The sequence below is a fragment of the Centruroides sculpturatus genome, unplaced genomic scaffold (assembly GCF_000671375.1).
Source record: "Centruroides sculpturatus isolate CEXI.00-Female unplaced genomic scaffold, Cexi_2.0 scaffold142, whole genome shotgun sequence".
NCBI lineage: Eukaryota > Metazoa > Arthropoda > Arachnida > Scorpiones > Buthidae > Centruroides > Centruroides sculpturatus.
Window position 1 is genome coordinate 457,926 of NW_019384352.1, and position 23,830 is coordinate 481,755.

Below are 23,830 nucleotides of genomic sequence, written 5' to 3' on the forward strand. Positions count from 1 at the left end.
GTACGAGCATTTGTACGTTAAGAGCATTTAAATAAATATGTTGGCCGTCGATTGCTGTTATTTGAATAACATTTAAATATTTGTAAACATTTAATTCATCCAAAACCAAAGTTGATACAAGTTTAAGATAGTTACCCTGATAAAAATAATAATAATCTTTTCCTTGGTTTTTTACTTGTTTTTGCAAATTATTTTTGGGGGAACTTGAAGGTATTGCAGAAGTTTCTGAAAAATTTATATCTGAAGTTACGTTTTCGTCAACGGAGCTGCTTGTCTGTTCTTCATTTAAAGCTGAAGCTGTCGAAATAAACTTAGATATTACATTACGGAAAGTTTTTATCATTTTGAGAAACTCATTCACTCACAATATTTGTTAGCATTTTCAGATCGTGAATAATAATTATCTTCATGTTCTTCATCACCAAAAGGATCCATCATAGTTTCAATCTACAAAAATAAATTCTTAAATATAAGGAAGAAAAATTTGATCTTCAAATGTGTCTTTTGAGTAAATATACATGAATATTTAAAATTAAACCATTTCTGTTTCTAATTTATAGAACAAATACAATTCTTTAAGTTAGGGATCGTTACCTGAAGAAGAACCGTAACGGTTCGAAAACGTTTGTAACTGTTGTAGAGTGTGATGATACGTGCACCGGTAAAAAGGTTTATAGATACGAGTTGGATAACTTTAAAAATGTTCAACAAAATGTAAAAATATATAGAAGAAACTAAAACGTCTTCACACTTCATATCAGATCACCAGGAATAGAGTATTCCTATACAGACACAATCTTTTATTAGATGCTGCATCTCTAAAATTATGTAAAACAGTTAAAAATATCCTTTTGTGATGAGCCAATAATTAAAAAAAAAAAAAAAACATAGTTTCAGTAAAACATGGAAGTATGAAGACTTTAGTTTCTTTACATTTTTTTAAATGTAAAAATACAGTCTGCCATTTTAATTGAAACTGAAAATTTATTCCTGATTTTATGGGATCCTTAACTGTAGACAGATAATGATAAAGCAAGATATTTTATAGAGGATGAAAACATGTTAAAATAGTCTAAATTTAGAATTATTCTTTGAGGAAATTATTCTCTTTAATGTATAATTAAATACAGTATTTGGAGTCATTTTATTATCCTTAAATACCAAAACCATTACAATCGTATTAATCAGTTGAACATTTTGATAATGAACTAACCAACACTACTATTGTGTTAATTATAACAGAGTAAAACAGGAAATGATTATTTAGAATGACTTAAAAATAATGGATTTATATACAAACTGTGGATGTCACGCCAACAATTGTTCTAACTCAAGTGAAAATTCACACCAAAAGGCATTAAGGAGCATTTTATTTCTGGCTAGCACTTTCGACGTAGATATGAACGTCATCCTCAGGCAGTAATTAAAAACAAACAGATTTCAAATGGGATTTTAATTTAAACAATAACGGCATTGGCTATTTGGAACATAACATTAGGAATAAGTAAGTTTAAAACATTTGAAATGCGTAAAATTCGACACGTATGCACCTTAACACACATAGAATGCGGGTAAATGCATTATTCATTTGGAACAACAGCCATAAGAACAAGTAAAATTAAACATTAACTTGAAACACACACAACATCGCTGCACATGCGCCTTAACTCACAGTGAAGGTGGGGTATATTCAGAACTAATGTTGATGTTTTTTAAATGCTTGTACAAACTAATCTAAACCTCGGGCAATTCGAAGGTGGTGGAGTTGCAAGGAGAGAACAGCGTGGTGAGGAGGGCCCACTCAAGGTCCCCTTCCTCAATGCCTGAGTAGCATCACCTGGTTCCAAAGTGGCGTGTGATGGTGCTGCACTACCAACTTGAATAGTTCGGTATCACAATTTCCCACCGTGACAAAATGTTAAGTGGTCAGATAGGCGGTTGGCCAGCATTCTGGTGGTTGCGCCTATATAGCAGGTGTATAGTCCTGATATTGTGTTTTGTAAGGGAATGGAATATACACCTGATTTTTCCAGGATGGAAACCGCATCCCTGTCATTACACAAGTCTTGTCAAACTTGGGCATGGGACTATGGGTTAGAGAAATGCATTTTGCCTAAATATCCAGCAAATCTGGGCAGTCAGGAGGCCACAAAATGGGAGGGAAGGATGGAGTACCGTCCAGTCCCTTGGCCAGAGCAAAGTAGTAGCAGAGAAGAGGGACTGCCAAATACAACCCACACAGCAGTGTGCATGGTCTCTAGTCAATGTTGATAAGGTATTGTGTGAAAGGTACTAAAAAGGACCTGATTACGGGGGCTATGACTGTGTTAACATACTGTTGTGGCTGGTAGGCCACGATGGGTATTATGGGAGAATATTACCAAACTTGTGGAAGACAGAGAACACCAAATTTCCCTGGGGTTTGGAGATGCGCAGGTCTAAAAGGGTGATTTTCCCCCAATTTCTTTTTTTAAGGTGAAATTGATGAATGAGTATACACTGGCAAGATATTGTTCTAATGCCAGGAAAGAGTCCTCCGTGCCCTGCCACATCAAAAGAATGTTGCAACGCCCCCATCCTCAAATTTCCCAAGGTTTGGATTAGTTTGTACAAACATTTAAAAAACATCAACATTAGTTCTGCATCTACCCCAATCTTCACTGTGAGTTAAGACACATGTATGTCAATGTTACACGTGTTTCAAGTTAATGTTTAATTTTACTTATTCTTATGGTTGTTGTTCCAAACAATCAATGCTTTTACCGAATTCTGTGTGTGTTAAGACACATGCATGATGTTACACATTTCAAATTAATAAGTAAGTAAGTTTAAAAAAATGTTATTTTATGTTCCAAACGGCCAATACTGTTATTATTTAAATTAAAACCAGTTCAAAATCTGTTCATTTTTAATTACTGCCTGAGGACGACATTCATATATACATCGGAAGCACTAGCTGGAAATAAAATGTTCTTTAAAACGCTCCTTAACACCTTTGGTGTGAATTTTAATAGATTTATCTAAACTATATTTATTGTTCAGAAATATGTAATTTGATGATAATTACTTATTAGTCAATATTTTAGGTCTTAGTATGATAATACAGTAATCAGATTGACTCATAACAGTATATTAAAAGAAAAAATTTGAAGAGAACAAACAGTTATAATGGAATTTTTTTTTTTAGTTAAATTTCTAAAACAGTATTATAAGCTCTATTTCCAACTCTCATATCTATTTTTCAATGACTATAGACAAGAATATATTATACTGTTGTGTTGAAAATGTCTTGTCAATGCATAAAGTGCCACATGGTCTACTTGCAATAAATACTTGATATTCAGTAGATCAAACTTTGCTTAATTTTTAGTTTTCCTTTAACAACAGAGTACGGTTAGAAAAATACATTTTCAGTCCTGTTAAAGGGCAATCTTCAAATGCAAAGATGGTCCATCAAAAATGTTAGTGTTTCTCCAGCTTTACTCACTGTTAAAAGGTTTATTACTTTGTTAAATTAACTAACGAAACTAGTTTTACTTTATCTTTTTTCAATTTAATGACATAGTTTTGAAAAATTTAAATACTGAATACAGGATTACTGATGTTGGATATTAAGCATAGAGTTTTTTATTACAAATCAAAATAACAAGTTATATTTTTTACTGAGAACATTATTATGCCAACTTTTCTGAGATTATTATTCTTATAAAAAGAAAAAAGAAAGATTCAATATTCATTGAAACTTAAATCAGAAGTTTTATGGCTGAAAAGCATTTTTAGAAATGTTTTTATTTCTTGTACCTCCTTTTTTGATAGAATATTACATTTTGAAAATAAATGATTATTAATGAAATTTTCTGCTATTTTTTCAAGAATTTAAAGCAAACAATTATTTCAATGATTCTATTAATTTTAGAGATTTATACAGTCAGACCTGTCTATAATGGAACCTGTCCAATGCGGAAACAAAAAGGAAATTTGGGCCGTATACAGAAAAATCGGTATCTTTATCAATTTAACACAAATTTAACAAGATTACAAGCCTAGCACGTATTATATAAATCATAAAAAAGTAAAAAATTACACATGCAAACAGAATAGCAAAATATAACTACTGTATTACAGTAATTTTATTGAGATTTCAACAAAGTTTTTAGATACTTTTATTAACATAAATAGGTGTTAAATTTCACAACTTATAATTACAACACATTATTTCTGATGTGAAATTGTATTCTTTGTTTTTGAAGCTTATTTTAAATTTTTTACACCACATTTTGTTTGAATAAAATCAAGTCAAAATGTCTGCAGGTAAAATGCACATCGGGAATATTATGGATGCTTTTTAAGTTTCATGAAGGATATCATGCTATACAAATAGTAAAAAATACTTGTACCGTGTATGAGGAAGAAGCTTCTGAACTCTAAATGTGTCAGTGGTTTTGAAAGTTTCGTTTGGGAAATTTTGAACTAAAGGATACAAAACATACAAGCTGTTGAAGAGAAATTGTGGGAAGAAATTGTTAAAGATTGATGAACAACAACATGTAAATTTGCAACAAATCTTAGTATGTTGCATACACACATTGTTGAAACATTACATCCACTTGAAATGGCTGTAAATCATGCTGATCATTGTGTTCCACATGCAGTTTGTTTCTTTCACTTATGAAAAAACAACTGAATTGAGTATAATTTTGTTGAATGAAAGTATGCAGCCGTAAGCTTTTATTTTATTTTTAAACTGGTTACTCATTTTTATATTAGAGAATTTTTTTTACAGATGAATGAAAACTTAAAGTTAAAATAAAAATATTTGTTATTCACCAAAAGTTTGTTCTAGTGGGTGGTGATTGTTCAGTCGAGTACTGAGGTACAACTGTATTTGATTAATGCAATTTTGATATACACAGTTACATCAAGAAATTTATTAAATTGCATTAAATAAGGGATACCTATATGTAGTGGACACCAATCTACTATGGAGGAGCCATTTAGTTCCTTGGGGTTCCATTATAGACAAGTTTGGTTCATGTTCATTTTCTTATACAGACAAACTACCAAAATTACACCAATAAATTAAAAAGCTCATAAATTAAGTGTCAAGCTACTTAATTCGCTGATATATTCCTAACTGAAATAATAAAAATTTATAAAAATCTTGAAAATATTTAATATGAAATATTATGAAATGCAACTGATTTTTCACAAATGATATTTCTTAAAACCAGAATGCTTTTTCTAGACTATCTTCATGTTGCAAAAATGAAAACGACATTACGTATAGTTTCAACTTGATTTGGTACATACTGATTCCAATTTGAAACATCTAAGTAATCAATACAAAGAAGTTAGAAAGCTTGTAAGCATACCTGATGATTATCAACTTGAAAATTGTAATTTAATGTATTTGATAAAGTTTCAGATTTATCATCCAATGTAAGATATTCAAACACGTCCTTTTCAATCACCTCAGTATACATCACCGATTGCTTCCTTTCATCCAGTAACTTAAGTGCAAATCACACACAATAAAATATATTAGTTTTATAAAACAAAATTATCACTCTTACGTGATTTTTTAAAATTTAAATAATGAATATTACCTCAAGTGCAGATTCCAGAAAACATGCTTCCGGGACATCTTTATCCTTTAACAACTGAGTCCTCAGTTCGTTAAATTCTCTATTTATAATCTTTTCAACATCGCCTCTTGACACAGTAAGTAATTTTTGGAAACAGCTCGCTTCTTTATGAAAAAATTACTACTACGTTAACAATTTAAAAGCTGATAATAAATTTCATATGTACTAAAAGTGCACACTTACCATCGTTGAGAGAAATTGGATTTTCTGATATCGAGAACCGATTGGCAGGCTTAGAAATGACGGATCCACGTTTACGCTTCATAAGACACATAGTGATGTTGTCTCCGACAGAGTAAGTTGTTTTAGATGTTGATACAACACTATTGAATTTTAATTGAAGTATAATAAATTGATATTTTATAAAATCAAAAATAAAATTTAAACACAAAATTAAGCAAAAATTCACAAAAATTCTTTAAAATGGTAACAGTTAAAATTTAGACAAAAATTTATTATTTTCCTGTCATAATTTTTAATGTTTAGCATGGCAGTTTTCTGCCATACTAAATGTACTATGTTGTTAAGAAATTGTTAAACACAGATACATGAACAATCAGCTGTAATTACATCTTGATCCTGGTCTGGAATAGTATTAAGCACTGGTATATAAGCCAAGTAAGATCAATCCACCATAATAATAAAGCAAATAACATTCCAAGTTATAAATAATTGAATACATTTTAAAATAAATATTCATAGATTTGAATATTTGAAATTACATATTGAAGTTTTAGATACTTTAGATAGAAGTTTTAGAAGTACTGATATTTAATATTTGTGAATTTAGATTTGTTCCATTTGGAAGTTCAAAATTTCTAATGATTTGTTTGTTTGATCAGTTTATTTACTATTTGTCAATTTATGATATGTCTTAAACGACAGTTTTAAGAAATTGTTTATTTATAAAATTAGATAAAGAATACATTATTTGAATAATTTTTTTCATACTGATCTTAATACAAACACTAGTTTATGCTAATATTTAAACAAATATTTTCAAATGTTATTATTCATTGTTATTATGCAAGCAGGAAGGGAAGCCAATAGGCTAAATGTACTGTACTTTGATCTATAAGGTCTATTGTGCATCCTGCAAGAGATTACTTTAGAAGTCCCATCTTGTTAAAAATAGCAGCCTTCCAAAAGAAAGCCAAGAGACTCACAAGGGCTCAACAAAGTGGAACCTGGACGAATGTGTCTGCCTGATCAAAGATCTGTACTCCACAAACTAGATGTAGATGAGTCTCCTCGGTAGATCTACATAAATGACAAGAGGCTGAGGAGGAAAGTTTCGGTTAGTACAGATGCTTATGAAAGTGATCAAAGCCAGTCACAACGTTGACCAAAAGACTAATGCAATGCAATTCCTGTTGAAAGCCAAGCGATTTCTCATGCCCAAGTATTTTCTAACAAACAAAAGTTCAGAAAATTCTGAAAAGCTTGAATGTAGAATTTATAGTTTGTTCACATAATTATGGATAAGAATATACTCAAAAAGAAAATTTAATTTTTTGAAAAAAATTTTGCAAATTAATTTTAGGTTAACATATCTAAAAATTGATACAAAATTTTTTGTGGAACTGTAGATAAATATTTGAATTTCAATGCTTATAATTTAAATACAGTAGAGCATCGATTATCCGACCCCCGATTAACCGTCACATCGGTTAACCGACCATTCTAGTAGGCAAATTTCAAATGTCCGCTAGTGATGTGGCACTACAATATTTGGCTATGTCTTGGCTACTTTAATATTATTTTTGTTAAATTTTTGCGTGTTTTAGCTGGCAACATCGGCTCGACCATAGAAGGGAGGCCAGTATTTAAACGAGACTTAATTTTCTAATTATGAGTGGTTGGTTGTTTTGTGGGCAATAAAATAATTTAAAAATAATTTTTTAACGATACAATAGCGACGATTATTATTTAAAAAAAATTTGTTAGGCTTAACATCGATGAAAATTCAACGCAAAGTTGGTTTCTGATTACGCACAATCAATGGGACCCAACAAGGAATGGGAAATACCGAATATTAGTCGAGTAAATCATCCACACTACTCGATATTCGGCAAATGCTGAATGCGTGGAGCCAACTTTAAACATCATAAAAATAGTATAAAAAGTTAAAATCAATTTTGAAAATACCACTGAATGAATACGACAGAAGAAAGTAATTTACTAAATTTGCCTCTCTCAAAACTGATAATCCAGTAGTAATTTTAATCTGCATAAAATTAGAACAAACATTCTATTGTATATATACCCCATGTTTTAAATTCTCTAACAATACTTGTTTAATTTTAATAAATTGTAGAAAAGTAAAAATCAGATAATATACCAACTCAGTTTAATGAAAATCACCAATTAAACATTTTTATTTAATAATTACAATATAGTGTGTTCTCTTAGTTTTAAACTGTTATGTAAAATCCACTTGTTCAGATATGTGTTGAAGAATGTTGATCAATACTCAATCTCATGTTCATACACTTGAAAGGGTTGCACAGTGACAATCTAGACCTACACAGCTGCATGGTCTAGATTCCCATGGCCTGCATTTCTTGGTGCAACCAATCAACTGACATATCTCTGAACTGTTTTCTTTATAGACATGTCAAGGATCATGTGCATGCTACTGAAGTGCCAGAAATGAGAGGTACCCTTTCAACATTACGTAAAAAACGATAATTTGCATGAGAAAAATCCCACTTGTGCCAAATTCTCAAAACATATCACATGCAACAGGAAAGAACATCTTTGTACTGTTTCTTACAGAAGTTTTATGACCTAACTGAGAATACGTTTTTTCATCTCTCTTATCTATAATTAGATTATAAATTAAATTAGTTACTTTATAAATTTGAAAAGTTTTGCTTACCTTTTAAGATCATTTTTGTAAACAGCCTCGTAACAAATAGGGCATTTTCTCCAAGTTTTATCGCTGAGCGATAAATAGTGTAAAAGACAAGCCCAACAGTAGATATGGCCGCATCTAGTAATTTTTGCAGCTACAGGTGGATACAGACAAATTGGACACGAAGGTACTTGATGACTGGGTAAATGCTAATTTAGAGAATACAAAAATTAATTCTTAATATATATAGAAATGACGACAAATACACATTTTTTAATTCAAGAGCTTACAATCTCCTCCACTAAATCCCAATCCACAAGTTTATCTGGATCTTCTGCATGATTTGAATAATCCCCCTCCTCCTTTACAACAAACTGACAACTAAAAGAAAGAATTATATGTAATTTATGTTTTATGTCAATAAAAAAAAAATAATCATAACCTAAGCATACTTGGCCTGTAGGAACTGTTCTTTGTTATACTTTGGCAATTTTTGCTTTCTTACATTTCTACCACCTTGCCAACTTCCAGACCTATATTCATTTGCAACTCTTGGGGGAGTAATAGTAAAGTTCAGCAAATGATTCAGGCTAAGCTTTTTGCTTCCTTGTTTGATAGCAGAAATCGCTTCAAACTTTTCAATCTGTGCTACCTTAACATTAAATAGACTTCGTTAACAACAACTTGAATGTCACGGTTGCAAAATATGATGCATGTTTCCTCACCTCACTCCTGTCTCTATCTGTAGCATACCCACTCCTAGAACGAGGTCTCTTGTCGTAAGCGTTCCGATTGCGTTGAGGGTTCGGTCTTCTGGCTGGTTCTGGACGAGAATAAACATTCTCCTTGTGCTTAGATGTTCGATTATATTTGTTGGGGCCATCTATAAATTCGTAAATTGTAAAAAACTAAATACTAATATATGGTTAATACTATAAAAACGTAGTATTAAACCATATATCTAAAGATAAAAAGATATGAACCTGTATAACGTGGACACATGTTAACTGATCAAGATGATAATCCTATCAGATCTAAATAGGATGACTAATTAGTTATTTATTAGCTAAAATTGTTAATGACTTCATTGTATCCGATTCACGACTAAATCACTAACAATTGCAGTAGTCAAACATCAAAGATCAAACTGAAGACTTTAAAAAAACATGCACAACTGGAAATTATATTTATATTGAATATACCATTTAGAATATTTGAAGTAAATTTAACTTTTTGACATGTATAAACAACTTCTAAATAAGTAAACACATTTGAATATAATCTGTCTCAGATTAACTGATAAAACACCTGTTTTTAATATACAAATAACTGAAAAATTGGTAAAGTTAATAGCCCATTAAATGAAAAGTTACTATCAAATTTTAAAAATATAAAGTTTAAAATAGAAGAGCTTTGAAAGTGAGCTATTTTCTATGTTAATTAAATTTTGCTACAAGTATGAAACCTGTCTAATGCAGAAATGGAAGAGATTTTTAGGTAAAAAGGAAACTTAATTTGAATAAAATAGAATATTAAAATTCCACTTGTAGAAAAATAAATAAAAATTGCCTCCAGATATAACAGTCACTGCAGAGTGTAAACCGTATTTCGAGAATATTTCAAACTTTTTCAGGAAACAAAGGTCATGTGACAAGGATGGACCCACATTTTAATAAAAAGTCTTTGCTGGAATTAACCAGAGACAAAAATCAAATATTTTTAAGAATAAAGAACTTTCAAAAATTGAGTAAGTACTCGAAAACAGTTCTATTCAATTAAACCAAACATTCCAAAACAAGTTTATTAGTCTCTGTAATTATCAATATGTTCAAATAAATTAATTAGAATATTAAAATTCCTCAAGAAGTTAGATCACAGAACAACACAGAACACTTAACACCTCAATACTACTTCCAGCTGTCAAAAGATTTTAATATTCTAACGTTTTCGGCCGTCTTTTAGAGGCCCTCTTCAGGATGAAACATTAAAAAACAGTTCTATCTTTTGAAGGATTCTAATAATCGAATACAGCTGTGTTCCGAACTTTTAAATATTTAAACGATGCGTAAGATATAAAAATCGTTACGCTTACAAGACAAAAAATTATTTTAAAATAACGCTATACATAAATTATTATTGTAGAGTTGTGAAAATTAGCGCTATGTAAACACTGCTATACATTAAATATTATTAAATAGTTGTGAAAATTAGCGTGATGTAAACGCTCTGATTTCTTATACATAGCAGAAAGATTAAAAATAATTAAACTTCCGATTATTGTTGTGCCTTGTGGCAATGTAAATAATATTTCCACGATTGTGGAATCGGAATATAATCGGAGTTAATGCAGCTTCCCTTTATGGTTTCTCTATAAATCTCAATAGCCTCCAACGAGCGTAAGTCGTGTCGGTCAAAGGCCCTATGTAAAAGAGTAGCCTCATCCCAACATGGGGAAACCCCGGGCTCGGTAGCATACCGTGCTAGAGCCGTATTATACTTCTGCTTCGACACATCATATTTGTGGTCCCGTATCCTAGCCTCCAGGGATCTGTATGTGGATCCAATGTATGTTATCCGACGATTGAAACGTTCGTCATTCAAAGGTATACGGTACACCCCCGGCGCTTTTTTGTCATCGGACTTGTCCTTAGCATTAGATAAAAGTCGGAAAATATTCTGCTTTCTCTTATATGTTAAGCGCACATTCACTTCCTTAGCGATTTTACTAAAAATTCGATGAAGGGATGGTTCGTAAGGTACAATCACCCGTTTTTGCTGTGTATCAATAGTCCCNCGGGGTTTCCCCATGTTGGGATGAGGCTACTCTTTTACATAGGGCCTTTGACCGACACGACTTACGCTCGTTGGAGGCTATTGAGATTTATAGAGAAACCATAAAGGGAAGCTGCATTAACTCCGATTATATTCCGATTCCACAATCGTGGAAATATTATTTACATTGCCACAAGGCACAACAATAATCGGAAGTTTAATTATTTTTAATCTTTCTGCTATGTATAAGAAATCAGAGCGTTTACATCACGCTAATTTTCACAACTATTTAATAATATTTAATGTATAGCAGTGTTTACATAGCGCTAATTTTCACAACTCTACAATAATAATTTATGTATAGCGTTATTTTAAAATAATTTTTTGTCTTGTAAGCGTAACGATTTTTATATCTTACGCATCGTTTAAATATTTAAAAGTTCGGAACACAGCTGTATTCGATTATTAGAATCCTTCAAAAGATAGAACTGTTTTTTAATGTTTCATCCTGAAGAGGGCCTCTAAAAGACGGCCGAAAACGTTAGAATATTAAAATCTTTTGACAGCTGGAAGTAGTATTGAGGTGTTAAGTGTTCTGTGTAGTATATCTTTCCAGTTTACGTGTGTTAATTTTTTGTCTGATCACAGAACAACTTTGTCTCTATTACTACTAGTAGTATTGCCACCTTTTCAAAATCACTGACTTGGACGGCAGGTCAGGTTTGTTCGAACAGAAGTTCTTGACACATGCGCAATGTCATTTTACAATGTGAAGGATAAATGTGAAGGTACATGCTGGTTCTAAATCAGTTACAGTTAGGGACTTGCATAGGAGTAACTTAAGTAACCTAAATTAAGAAAGAACAGGTACAGATGACTTAGTTCTATTGGATATTGGAGAAGTGTACGATAGTACATGCAAAATAGAAAAAAAAACTCAACAGGTTGTGCACCACACGTCAGTGTAATAGACTAACATGGCAGAATTGCAGATAAGTTTCAGTGAGTGTGAGTTCTTTCATTGTTAAAATAGCGTAATTTGTAATAATATCTGCAAGAACTTTCTTTCATCGTAATTTTACAATTTCTACAAAATTCCTGGACAAAATTAATAGTTCACCCGGACAGTGAGTCAATTCCCAGACTGTCCGGGTGAAAACTGGACAGGTGGTAACACTAACTACAAGGTTAGAACCTCCAATGGCAGAGCACAATGCTAATTTTTTGCACCCAAATTAGCATGTTTATTTACTGTTGCACAAGCTCATAAGGATTGCATCTTAGAGAGACTTTAATACCTCATTGTTCCTGAGAACTTATGTAGAACCTTATAGAGTCAAACAGTTCTCAATTCTTGCATTCAAATACTCCCATCTTTAGGATTGGATCACTTTGGATTAAACCTAGTACAGTAAAACCAGTGTAAACTAAAATTGCATGATACCAGATGTTTTTTCCAGTTTGGCAGGTTTTTTAACATAGATAAAAGCACTGTTTCAAAACACCGTTCCAGTAATTTAGGCAGGTTTGTGTTTTACTCACATTCTGTTTTAGTTTGTTAGGTTTCACTCTAACAAACTAAGTAAAAATGATATTTCTATTACATACAAACCTATTATAGTTTAAAGATAGAAAATACTAAAACCTGTCAAAACAGAAAAAATTTTTGGTACATTGTGATTCCAGTTTATACATGTTTTATTGTATTTCGTTAACAATAATGTTACAGTTAACTGTTCTGTGGCATAGAGCTTTTCATTAAATATAAGCCTGATGTTTCTGACAATGTTACAGATTCAAAAATCATAAATTATTTTGGGCTTGAATAATCAGACTAAGGGTGCAACTATGCAAATGTGAGTGAATGAATTTGCCAAGCAATGTGCAAGTCAGCAAAAATAGGTGGCGAGAAGTGATGACATTTCGCACTCTCATTAAGTACAGTACAACTATATCAATGTGAGCAAACAGAAGAATGTAACATGGAGATTATGACGTCACATGTTCACATTGAACTCGTCACAGGAAAGCAGGAGTTATTGCATTGTACAGAAGTAAAACTCAAAATGGTTCAACTACAATGCTTACTACCAGCAAAGGGAAAAAACTTTTCATTCTGAAGTAATCCAAACAACAAAACACAAAGAAAATGAAAATACAGTGTTCCTCCTCTCTTGAAATAGCAAAAGGATGAAGAACTTAGTCTAATAATTTGTTAATAAAACAAAATTTATATATGTATATATTATATCTATAGTTTGAAAAAAATATTTTTATATATGCAATAGATGAAAGATACAAGAAGCCATCTTCTACTCATGCTAAAGTGCTTGCACAGTATTCAGCACGAGGCAAGACAATAAATATCAAACCCTATCAGATATATGAAAGAGCAAGAAATTAGCTTTCACCAGCAAAATTCCTTGCTTGTGTATGGTTTTCCTTTGCAAGAACTATATCATTCGCAACTAGATTCATATCTGCATAGTTGCACCCTAATTCTGCACCTAGGTCTATCATCCCCTTGATTTATCTTATTTCAGCTAAGTTAGACAATCAACATCAATATCAAAAACAAAGTTTGAAATTATACTTGATACAGGAAATATAATTTTTCTACAATACATTCAATTCATTTTTCAAAAACTAGAGTTTCAATGTAATACTAGTTACAGAATATTTATTAAATAAATTTAAAAACATCCAAAAATATTATACATCAATAGATATTCGCGTTTCCTTGCACAAGTAAATGGTTATTAGATTAAATGCTTAATTTTTGTGGATTGATTAATCAATGTTTAATCAGAAACTCAGTTTCAGTGTTGACCATTTATTTGTCCTTGTTGTGCACAATTCCTAATTTTTCAACCTTAAATTAATTTAAATAAGTGATTTTTTTTTTAATTTAGAAAATCATTTATTCAATCAATTTAAAAATTAGAAATTCTGCACAACAAGGACAAATAGTCAACACAAACAAAGTTTCTTATATATGTAAAAAGGATATCTTTAAATAGAACTGTTTACCATGTCAAATTTTAATTCAGAAGCACAGATAAAAACAGAAAAGCATACAGAAATTCAGAAAAAAAAAACTTTTAATTTAAATTAAAAAACTTAAGACAAAATATTTTGCACTCTCTCAACATTAAAATAAAATTATTATAAAACCAAATGAATGGCTGTTTTTTTTTTAAATCAAAACCATAAGGTTAAATAGTTACTAGGCATTTAGCTTTATAGCCCAATAAAGAATTTGGCTGTTCATTTAGTATTTGAATAAAGAATCAGGTTAAGTTGTATTTATTACATAAAAATCATTATAATAATTATTTTTAAAAAAATTTTCAAAATATCTAAAACATAAATTTGTCTTTATAAAATCAGCATTTTTTTTGTGACGATAAAATTATCAACTTTCACAATCATTAGTCCTTGTTTCTGTACCTTGCCCATCATGATATATTCTCTCTCCTAACCTCTATCAACTAAATAATCTCCTTAATTGATTGAGCTATATTAATTATCCTGATACATTAAGGTGATTGTTTGGTTGAGTATCAATGTATTGGGCTTCGAGATGTTTATTATAACCTATCTTGCCCAGTTATATCAGCATCAATAAAACTGCCGGACTCGGTCGTGTCTGTGATATTTTTTCTGCTAAAATTTCGACACTGTTCTCTCTAATGTCTATTCTTCCAAACTGTATTAAGTAGTGAAGTCCATATCATATCTATTATCATATTGTATCAGCTTAAACATGTGATAAAATGTAAATATATTAAAACATGTTTAATCTTCTGATAATTATAGAATTAACTACTAAATCAAAAACTTTTAATTTAAAGTGTACAATATGTTTATTACAATACAAGGATATTAACAGAAAAAAAGAAAATATAAGAACTGAAATTGAATGGAAGGTTACAGCAATTAAAGTTATAAGTTAGCAAGATATTCATAAAATTTGATGCATATCTTTTTAAAAATATTTTCTGAATCTTTATAAGTATATACTTCATCAATTATAATCATTTTGGGTCTATATTATAAAATATTTTAATGTTGCAGCATACATGGCAGCATTTGGAACAATGACCGGATGTTTAGTAATTCACTAATGTGACACACATTGAAATGTTTTTAACATTGTTAAAGCCAAACAATTTCCGAATGGAAGCGAGGATTTGATAAAGGTCTGGGTAATTTAACTGGTAACACAACTGCATGGTAAATGAAAGTTGTGGGTTTGATTCCCACTTTAGGCATATTCTTTCCTTTCAGGACCTTTAAATTATTAAAATATTAATTATAATTATTAAATTTAGCAAGAGATAGCATATAATGCTTGTCTCTAGTACCAAATTACTTAGCATTTAATAAATAATAATAGTAGTAACAGCTATATATAATTCAACAAATCATTTGGCTTTAATATATAACCATCTGGTTTAGGGTTTATATTTGTAATATTGTACCTTAATAAAAAAAAACTTTGCAAAATACAGATCCTTGTTTAATAATCTAAATGTTTTCAAATTATTTGCATTTTTAGAATAGAAAATGAAAGTCAAACCGTTGCTATGACAATATCTTATCATCGAAACTTCTTATCAAAACACTTTAATAAAGTCTGAAGTCTATAATTTTAAAAATAATTTATTATTTCTGAAAGAAATTTACAAAATTACAAGAAGAAAAAAATTTCCAGGATACATTTATTTATTTATTTATTAACATGGGCGATGTCGGACGGTAATAATTGCCACCCCAATACAACAAAAATAAGCAGAGCCCGTTAATAATAATTTTAAAGAATTAAAAGAATTTAGATAAAATTATGGTAAAATATGGTAAGTATTGTACAGAGATTCTTTTACAATTAGATTTAAATTTATATATTTAAATGTAATTCTAAAATTTACTTTTCTGATAATAAAAACACTACTATTAATCACATACAAAAAGGTGATTCAAAACTCTCAGGGTACAAACTTTTAGGTGGGTAGAAAACAAAAACAAACCATACTTATGTAGGTAAGAATGTATGATCGGAAACACCATCTTAATGTGCTAGAGGGCCTAATAAAGTTTTATTCCACCATTTGTGTGGTTCATTACTGAATCTTAATGTATCCTCTAGCACATTAAGATGGCATTTCCAATATACAGTAGAGCGTCGATTTTCCGAATCAATTGGGGACTGGGGTTGTCCAGATAACTGATTTATGTACGATAAAATAGTTTAACGTATCCGATGTCGAAATTTTTCTCCGTTGCGTGTCGCTTCGCGTTGAATTTTCGTCGATGTTAAGCCTAACAAAGACTATTGTATCGTTAAAAATTATTTTTTTATTTTGTACAAACAAAATAAATATATTGAAAAATATAAAAATAATAAAAAATTATACTTCAGATGTTAATTTAGTATCAAAAACGTAAAATATTTGAGTAGCCCAAGACATAGCCAAAGATTGAAGCGCCACAGCACTGGCGAAAATTTAAATTTGCCGACTGGAATTCTTTCGGATGATTGACTTTCGGAAAATCGACGCTCTACTGTATATTCTTATGTGAATATGGTTTGTTTTTATGTTCTCTGCTGCGCTAAAAGTTTGTACCTTATGTTTTGAATCGCCCTATATAAAATTTCTTTCAGAAAATTTATATTATTTTGAGGAGAAAAATCTTACCAGTAATTTAATAATATATGTTACTTAGTTTTTTCATAATTTACTTAATTTCATACAGAATGCTATTTAATACAAATTGCACCATCGCAACTTGTTTAATAACAAACAACAATGATATTGCATCATTTTATTAATTCATTACGTAATAACGACTGAAGAATAAATGATGCAATTTCTCTTGCCATTTATAGATCTACATTTCCATAATCACATTATTGCTGGTCAGATCCTATTTCAAAAGTGAAATTAATTGATAATGCTATCAAAACTTTATCAGGAATGACTATGTATTCTTTTATATTCACATACAAATTCAAATATTTATATACCAAATGTTCCAAATTCTAGATTATAATATCTAGAATTTAAGAAAGCAGCTCAAATACAAATCCAATACAAACTGTTTTTATTGGTCTGACTGGTGAAACATTTTTCTAAAAAACTTTTATTCCAAGAAAAGTAGTTTTAATTGGCTATTGTGGCTAATTGGTTTTATTAAGTTATGGCAACACAACACTTGGGTTATCTGTGTAGGGGGGATACCTTCCAAGAGGTCTTTTTAGGGTAACTGGCCTCTATTCAGGCGATACAGACGTGGAGAAAACCCAGAAAACTCCGCATGGCCAGCCCGTCATGGTGAGGTGAGGTGCAAACCCAGGACCAAAACTCCCAGTGTTTAGGAAACTGAACTGCTTGGTGGGCCTATCGTGGCCAAAGTCACCTTCAATCTGGGTCTCTTGATCTTTCCTTAGAGATCACTCATTTGCGCAAACTAAAACAAAGAATAAAAAGAGACAGAATAATGACAGTTTGAGCAAAGGTTTACCCAAGCATTTGTAAAGACAACCTAGACTCCATAGCTCCAATAAACACTAAGATGTTATAAAAAAACATAATTTTAATAAACAATTAGTAGGAAAACAATTCTTAAACAATATATAAAAGCAGAATACAGAAGTAAATATTTGTAATCCTATGAAATTACATAACCTCCAGTTAATGTTAAAAATTTATTTCTGTTTTATATAACACTTTCCAATGATTTGTTTTTTCAGTAGACCTTGATAAAAAGGTAGTAGTTTCTGAAGGCCAAGGACAGTAAAGGAAACGTTTCCCTTTTTTGTTTTTTAAATGGCAAAGCAAAGTTTTGTTTAATGTACAGATAAAACAAAAATAATGGAGTTTTTTTTGTAAATAAAGCAAATAAAAAACACTCAAGTTATTCAGATTTATCAATATTTATGAAAAAAAGAACAAATTAGGAATTCCCAAACAAGCCATAGAAATTCAAAGAGGTCAAATGGAATACTAACATATACAATGACTAATACTTGATAAAATTGCTTGATTATTCAAATGTGACATTTGATTCTGTATAATTACGGATATAAGAATGATTAGCAAGCAATTTTTTAAATTGTAATTATAGATAGACATCTGTATATACAAATTTACAAGCTGTTTTATAATCAACATAAAAATCTTTGATATGACAATCAGAAGAAATTGTGTGCACATGTACTGTACATCACATTTGAAGTAATTCCCCTTTTTGACCTATTTATAGAACTGAAATATATCTGACTTTTTATAAGTACTATTACAAGTAGAAACCTATTATTATTTAGAGAGAAACTGTTCAAAATATTCTCTGTTGATACTACTCAGTCATTAGAATGACACTGCTAATTAGAATATTTGATTTGCTTGTTTATTACTATTCAGAACTTTATTCACTGTGTTTAAAATTTCTTGATGGGACTGACCAAAAATATTCAGTTAATTTTAAAGTTATTTCTTCAACCCAGGATCTTTTTATAGAAAGGAGTAGTCAAAATGAAATGTTAAAATGTTAAAAATTCTCTAAAAAATAACTGATTTAAATTATAAAAAAGGATTGTTATGCAATTAAGTAATATAGAAAATTACGAATCGGCTTTCTTTCTAATCTAATCTGCAGTTGCAGCTATTAGATAACATAATTATCATACTGTAATATATTAACTGAAATACAAGAAGCTATAATATGATTTATAATTTCTAAAATCATAAATTACCAACTAGATCAAGCATAATTCTTAGGGCAGCTGGATGGCCAAAACAGCAAAGTTGTCGGCATACCATTATGGAGAATGGGATTGAATAAACTCTAACACAGCTAAGTTACAACATTTTGCAATGAAGGCACACCACTAGTGGAGCATGATGCCTAAACAAAAGGTACGAATGCATTGTCTGTGGCCTCAAATGTGTTAACAACATCTTAATATTTTTATATTAAAATGTTAACAAATTCGATATCTGTTTTTATATGTATACATACTGTACATGTTTGATGTGCACCTAGATTATGTAATGTACTATTACTAATCTAATAGTCATATCAATTAATGATAAACGTTCATAAAGATGCTTTCAGTAAATAATATTTTTGTATTATTTAATATAAGAGTGAGTGAGTGAGTGTGAAGTGTTTTATTCGAAAATTGATTTTAACTGAACAAATTAAGTTCTTTATGTCTAAAAGAATAAACATTAATATTACATTATAACAAAAAAGAATGGAGAATAAACACTTATTTCGTAAATATTTTCCATTTTTGCATTAAACTAATTCCACTTTTACTTCAATTTTATAAGACAAACTAGCAGATAAGCCTGGCAATGCCCATGCAAAAAATAAGAACAAACTAGCTTATTTCATACTTCTAATCAATCATTCAGTTGTATTATATTATAGTATTTGATTTATATAACTACAAAGGTTATCTTAATTGTTCACTTAATGTGATAAACCCTTAAACACATTTTAAAATTTCTTTAAATTGTGTACAGTAGAGGAATGAAGAATTTTTAATTTAAAATGTGTTAGATTGGTCACTTGATGTGATAAATCCTTATTTAAGGTAATATTTATACTTATATAAATCAATTATTATAATATAACAAACATTAAGACAAAAACCATAAAAAGAGTTTGGTTATTTTAGCCTACCATTGTCACGTTTATCACGAGACTCAAATGGTATGAAATGGCACAATTTAAGTGGTAAAGTATATAGCAATAGTTGTAGGAGATCAAAAATAGTTGTTGATCTTCTCCTGGAAGAGAGAATGGTCAAAAACTACTAATTAATACTAGTCTACTATTAATATTTGAGAAGTGATCTGTGTTAGACAGGTTGTGATGTCCCACCACATGTGATCAAAGTTGCTAACCTTAATGTCCAAAAGACTTCATATAAGACTTGTTTAAATTGTAGCATAAGAATAGTGGAACAGGATTTGATAGTAAGACTTAACATATAAATAAAGTACACATTATACAGACTACAACTATAGGAAATTTTGAATGAAGTAATATCACATGATAATAAATAAGAAAAATAAACATCAGCACAGAAAGAGACTTAGAGCTCTACTTTGTACTTTGAAATCACTGACATACATTAATTTGGCTGAATGTTAGAACGTCTTTAAGCAGTATCAGTGAAGGAAGTTTGGGGGCAATGGGTTTATGAGTTAATAAGGGGAGATGAAATCATGGGAGACGTTTTGTGGTAGCTAAGTATGTTCTCGTAAATATCACATTTATAGAAAAATTATTAAAATTGATTTGATTTATTTGGTTATGGCAATGCAACATGTGAATGATCTGTAGAGGGGATGCATCCCAGGAAGGCTTATGAAAAGCTGGCCTTTATTTAGGTGTTACTAACATGAAGAAAACAAAGAAAACTCCACATGGCCAGCCCATTTGCCATGCACAAATGTATGACTGACTACTGGTGTTTGGCAGTTTTATCCACTTTGTTACTGGAGAGTTCTTATTGGGCTGTATTTTGAAAAAATTGTAGATTTATAAATTCCCACTGTCTCTCCTTATCTGTCTGTCTTTCCTTAATCTTGAGAATGGAGTTATATAAATGAAATTCAAGACCAATATGTAAAGCTTAAGAGCAGGAAGTCCAGATTAACTATATATAAACTTTTGGTTTGATCTGAAAGTCATGTTATTTCAATTCAAAAATCTTTCCATGAATGGAGTTAGATAAATAACTGGAACTATTGCAAACAGGAAAAGTGTGATATACAGGGGCAAAACATTAGTACATTCCATGCAGGCAAGTGCTATGTGTACCTGTTCCAATAATGGCATAATGGCACATCTATTTTGGGCTATATCATTGTCACAGTAATGAATATAATATACTGTATATATTACAGATAGTAAGTTTTAGCTCAAGTCATAATTTAAACTTTAGTTCTAGTTTCAATGGTTCTCTACTTTGTTATCGAACATCATTAGTACACTTCATTACGTGAAACACTAGCATCAACATATTCAAAAACATAATTCTATGTTTACTATTCTTGTGAAAGGATGAAGCAATCAACTAATAAACTATACTGTGTTAAATAAATTAGAAATGTGGAATTGTCTACAAATAAAGTAATATGTTGTAATACATTTGAATAAATTTGAAATAAAAACTTCAAAATCCTTTTTGTGGAATACAGACAAATCTGTGGAACACCAGTCAAGAACCTGTTCTAGTGTCACTAAATATTCATCTTTAGGCAAGAAAACCATTTACTATTAACCATTTACTGATTAAAATTCCATATTTTTACAAATTTTATGAATTATTTTAGTTTTTAAACAAAGATAAACTTACAACTTTACTTTTCCATTGAAAGATACATCTCATGTTTGAAAAGTGTTCTAAAATATTCTCTTACAATTTACTACTGTAAACACATAATTGCTTAGAAATTATTATAACATTTAAATTCTAAACTATCAATCTTATAAATCAAAATCATCAATCTTTAATCTGGTTACTTAGAAAATTTAATAAATAAGATTGCTTCATTAATACTTCCTGTCATTAGAGATATTAGAAAGCCTTCAATGTGTGTCCTGTATAAATTTGTAACCAGGTATTGTCTGTAAACTTAAATATCATTGTATGTTGACAGAATGCCATTTTCATTAAGCACAATTTCAAATTCCTTCTTAATTTACTTCCTGTCAGTTACATAAAAAGTTATTTTATTTTAATCTATCTTGTTATTGATATTAAATCATTCTTACTACTATAAAATGCCGACGCAAGCTATTTTTTCTGTACCAAGAGATGAAGTATGTTTAAATTACACGAAGTTATTCTACCAAGATTATTGATGTTAAAGTTCTGTGACTTATTTGTTTTTAATACATCATCATCCAAACTATTTATAAATGATCTCAATAATAGATAATAAACAGTCATTTAATTCTATAATATAAACTAAAATATATGGTTAAAAAACATTGCTAAACCCGATATATAACGTAACTAAACACCAACCGTATGCCGAAAATCTATCGGGCTAGTTTAAGGCTAATTACTAAATGAATTACGTAACCAATTTGGCTCTAGAGTCTAAAGCCAAATTGGTTACGTAATTCATTTAGTAATTAGCCTTAAACTAGCCCAATAGATTTTCGGCATACGGTTGGTGTTTAGTTATATGGTTAACATCCAAAAAACACCACATGCTAACACGTTTGCTGCCAGTTGACATATTTCTACGTCGTGCAAAGATCACATCAACTGGCAGTGAGCGTGTTATGACTGCTAGAGAGGTGTCACTAAAAATTGTACTTATTCCAGAAACTCCTCATAACTTTTTTATTTTCAGTTAAATTTCTTGCATGTACTCTTTAATCGTATAAAAGAAAAATCCTTAACACTAGTGGGGGGGATTGAAAACTATAAATAATTAATTCAGAGTTAAAAAAATTAAAATAGTAAATCCATATAGAAAATTTGAAACTATTGTTTTACAGGACGAAAACATCACAATTTATTTTTAAATACTGAATTGTGAAGTTTTCTTTCATTATTTATGTCATTCATTACTTTCTTTTTATAAACTCTCGAAAATAAAATTTAGTTTTTTCAAGAACTCTATGCACACAAAATCCGAAAACATTTTAAATTATACACATGAATATTTATTTCAAGCCAAATATATATCATAATTTCTATTGTAATGTTCTATCCATCAATTATTCAAGATGAAAGGTTTCATGCAGGCAAGACAACTACTTATACATGCAATGTTATTTTTTAATCAAATATTTTTGTTTGGAAACAAGATCTTTCAAAGTATCAAGTATCTTTGCAAACTTCCCAATAAACAGTTAAAGAATTATTGTTATAATTTGTCTTAAATATTACCTCAAAGTAACGAATAATTGATCTTTATTATCTTATATATTAATAATATATAAAATCTATAATGATTTATAATTATTAAGTTTTTAATTGAGTTTAATACTAAAAATAAGGATAATTCAATTAAAATAATTTATACACTTGCTTACTTTTTCTAATATACATTCTTTTCTATGTATAATACTTAATTCCTTTTAAATATTTTAAAATTCAAGCTTTATTATTGAATTTTTAAAATATACCACTAATGATCTAATAGCTTCACATTTGGTTATTGATTACTGATAAAACTTTTATAAACAATTATATTTTATCTTAAGTACAGTGGACTCTAGCTAATTCAAACTTTAATCCGAACCACTTTTGTTCCTTCCCTTTTCAAAATACAGGATTTTCCTAAACAAATGCTACCATTTTAAATTACTGTAATTATGTTAATTCTTATCCAAGTAGTATGTAATCGATAGAGTAACTCCAAATTTCATCTCCAATCTGCATCCCAAATATCTTGTTGTCTACAACCTCTAAGACGCATCATAAACACAAATGGAAATCCTGCAACAGAGAAGGCATTTGGTGTTCTGCAGTTCGCAATGTTGAAATAACTCGTCATTGTAAAACTGTAGGTAA

At 30.0% G+C, this 23,830-nt stretch overlaps 1 protein-coding gene across 1 annotated transcript in view; it reads right to left on the reverse strand.

Annotated features, from left to right (window-relative positions):
• Positions 1 to 23,830, reverse strand: part of LOC111638583 (RING finger protein 10-like) — a 41,146-nt gene that overhangs the window by 12,172 nt on the left and 5,144 nt on the right. The window contains exons 2-11 of the mRNA XM_023384315.1: positions 9,228 to 9,385; positions 8,955 to 9,154; positions 8,793 to 8,883; positions 8,527 to 8,711; positions 5,829 to 5,968; positions 5,607 to 5,749; positions 5,373 to 5,510; positions 366 to 447; positions 136 to 297; positions 5 to 54 (exon numbers count right to left, since the gene is read on the reverse strand). Of these exons, the coding sequence (XP_023240083.1) occupies positions 5 to 54; positions 136 to 297; positions 366 to 447; positions 5,373 to 5,510; positions 5,607 to 5,749; positions 5,829 to 5,968; positions 8,527 to 8,711; positions 8,793 to 8,883; positions 8,955 to 9,154; positions 9,228 to 9,385 (1,349 nt within the window). The remainder of the gene's footprint in view (positions 1 to 4; positions 55 to 135; positions 298 to 365; positions 448 to 5,372; positions 5,511 to 5,606; positions 5,750 to 5,828; positions 5,969 to 8,526; positions 8,712 to 8,792; positions 8,884 to 8,954; positions 9,155 to 9,227; positions 9,386 to 23,830) is intronic.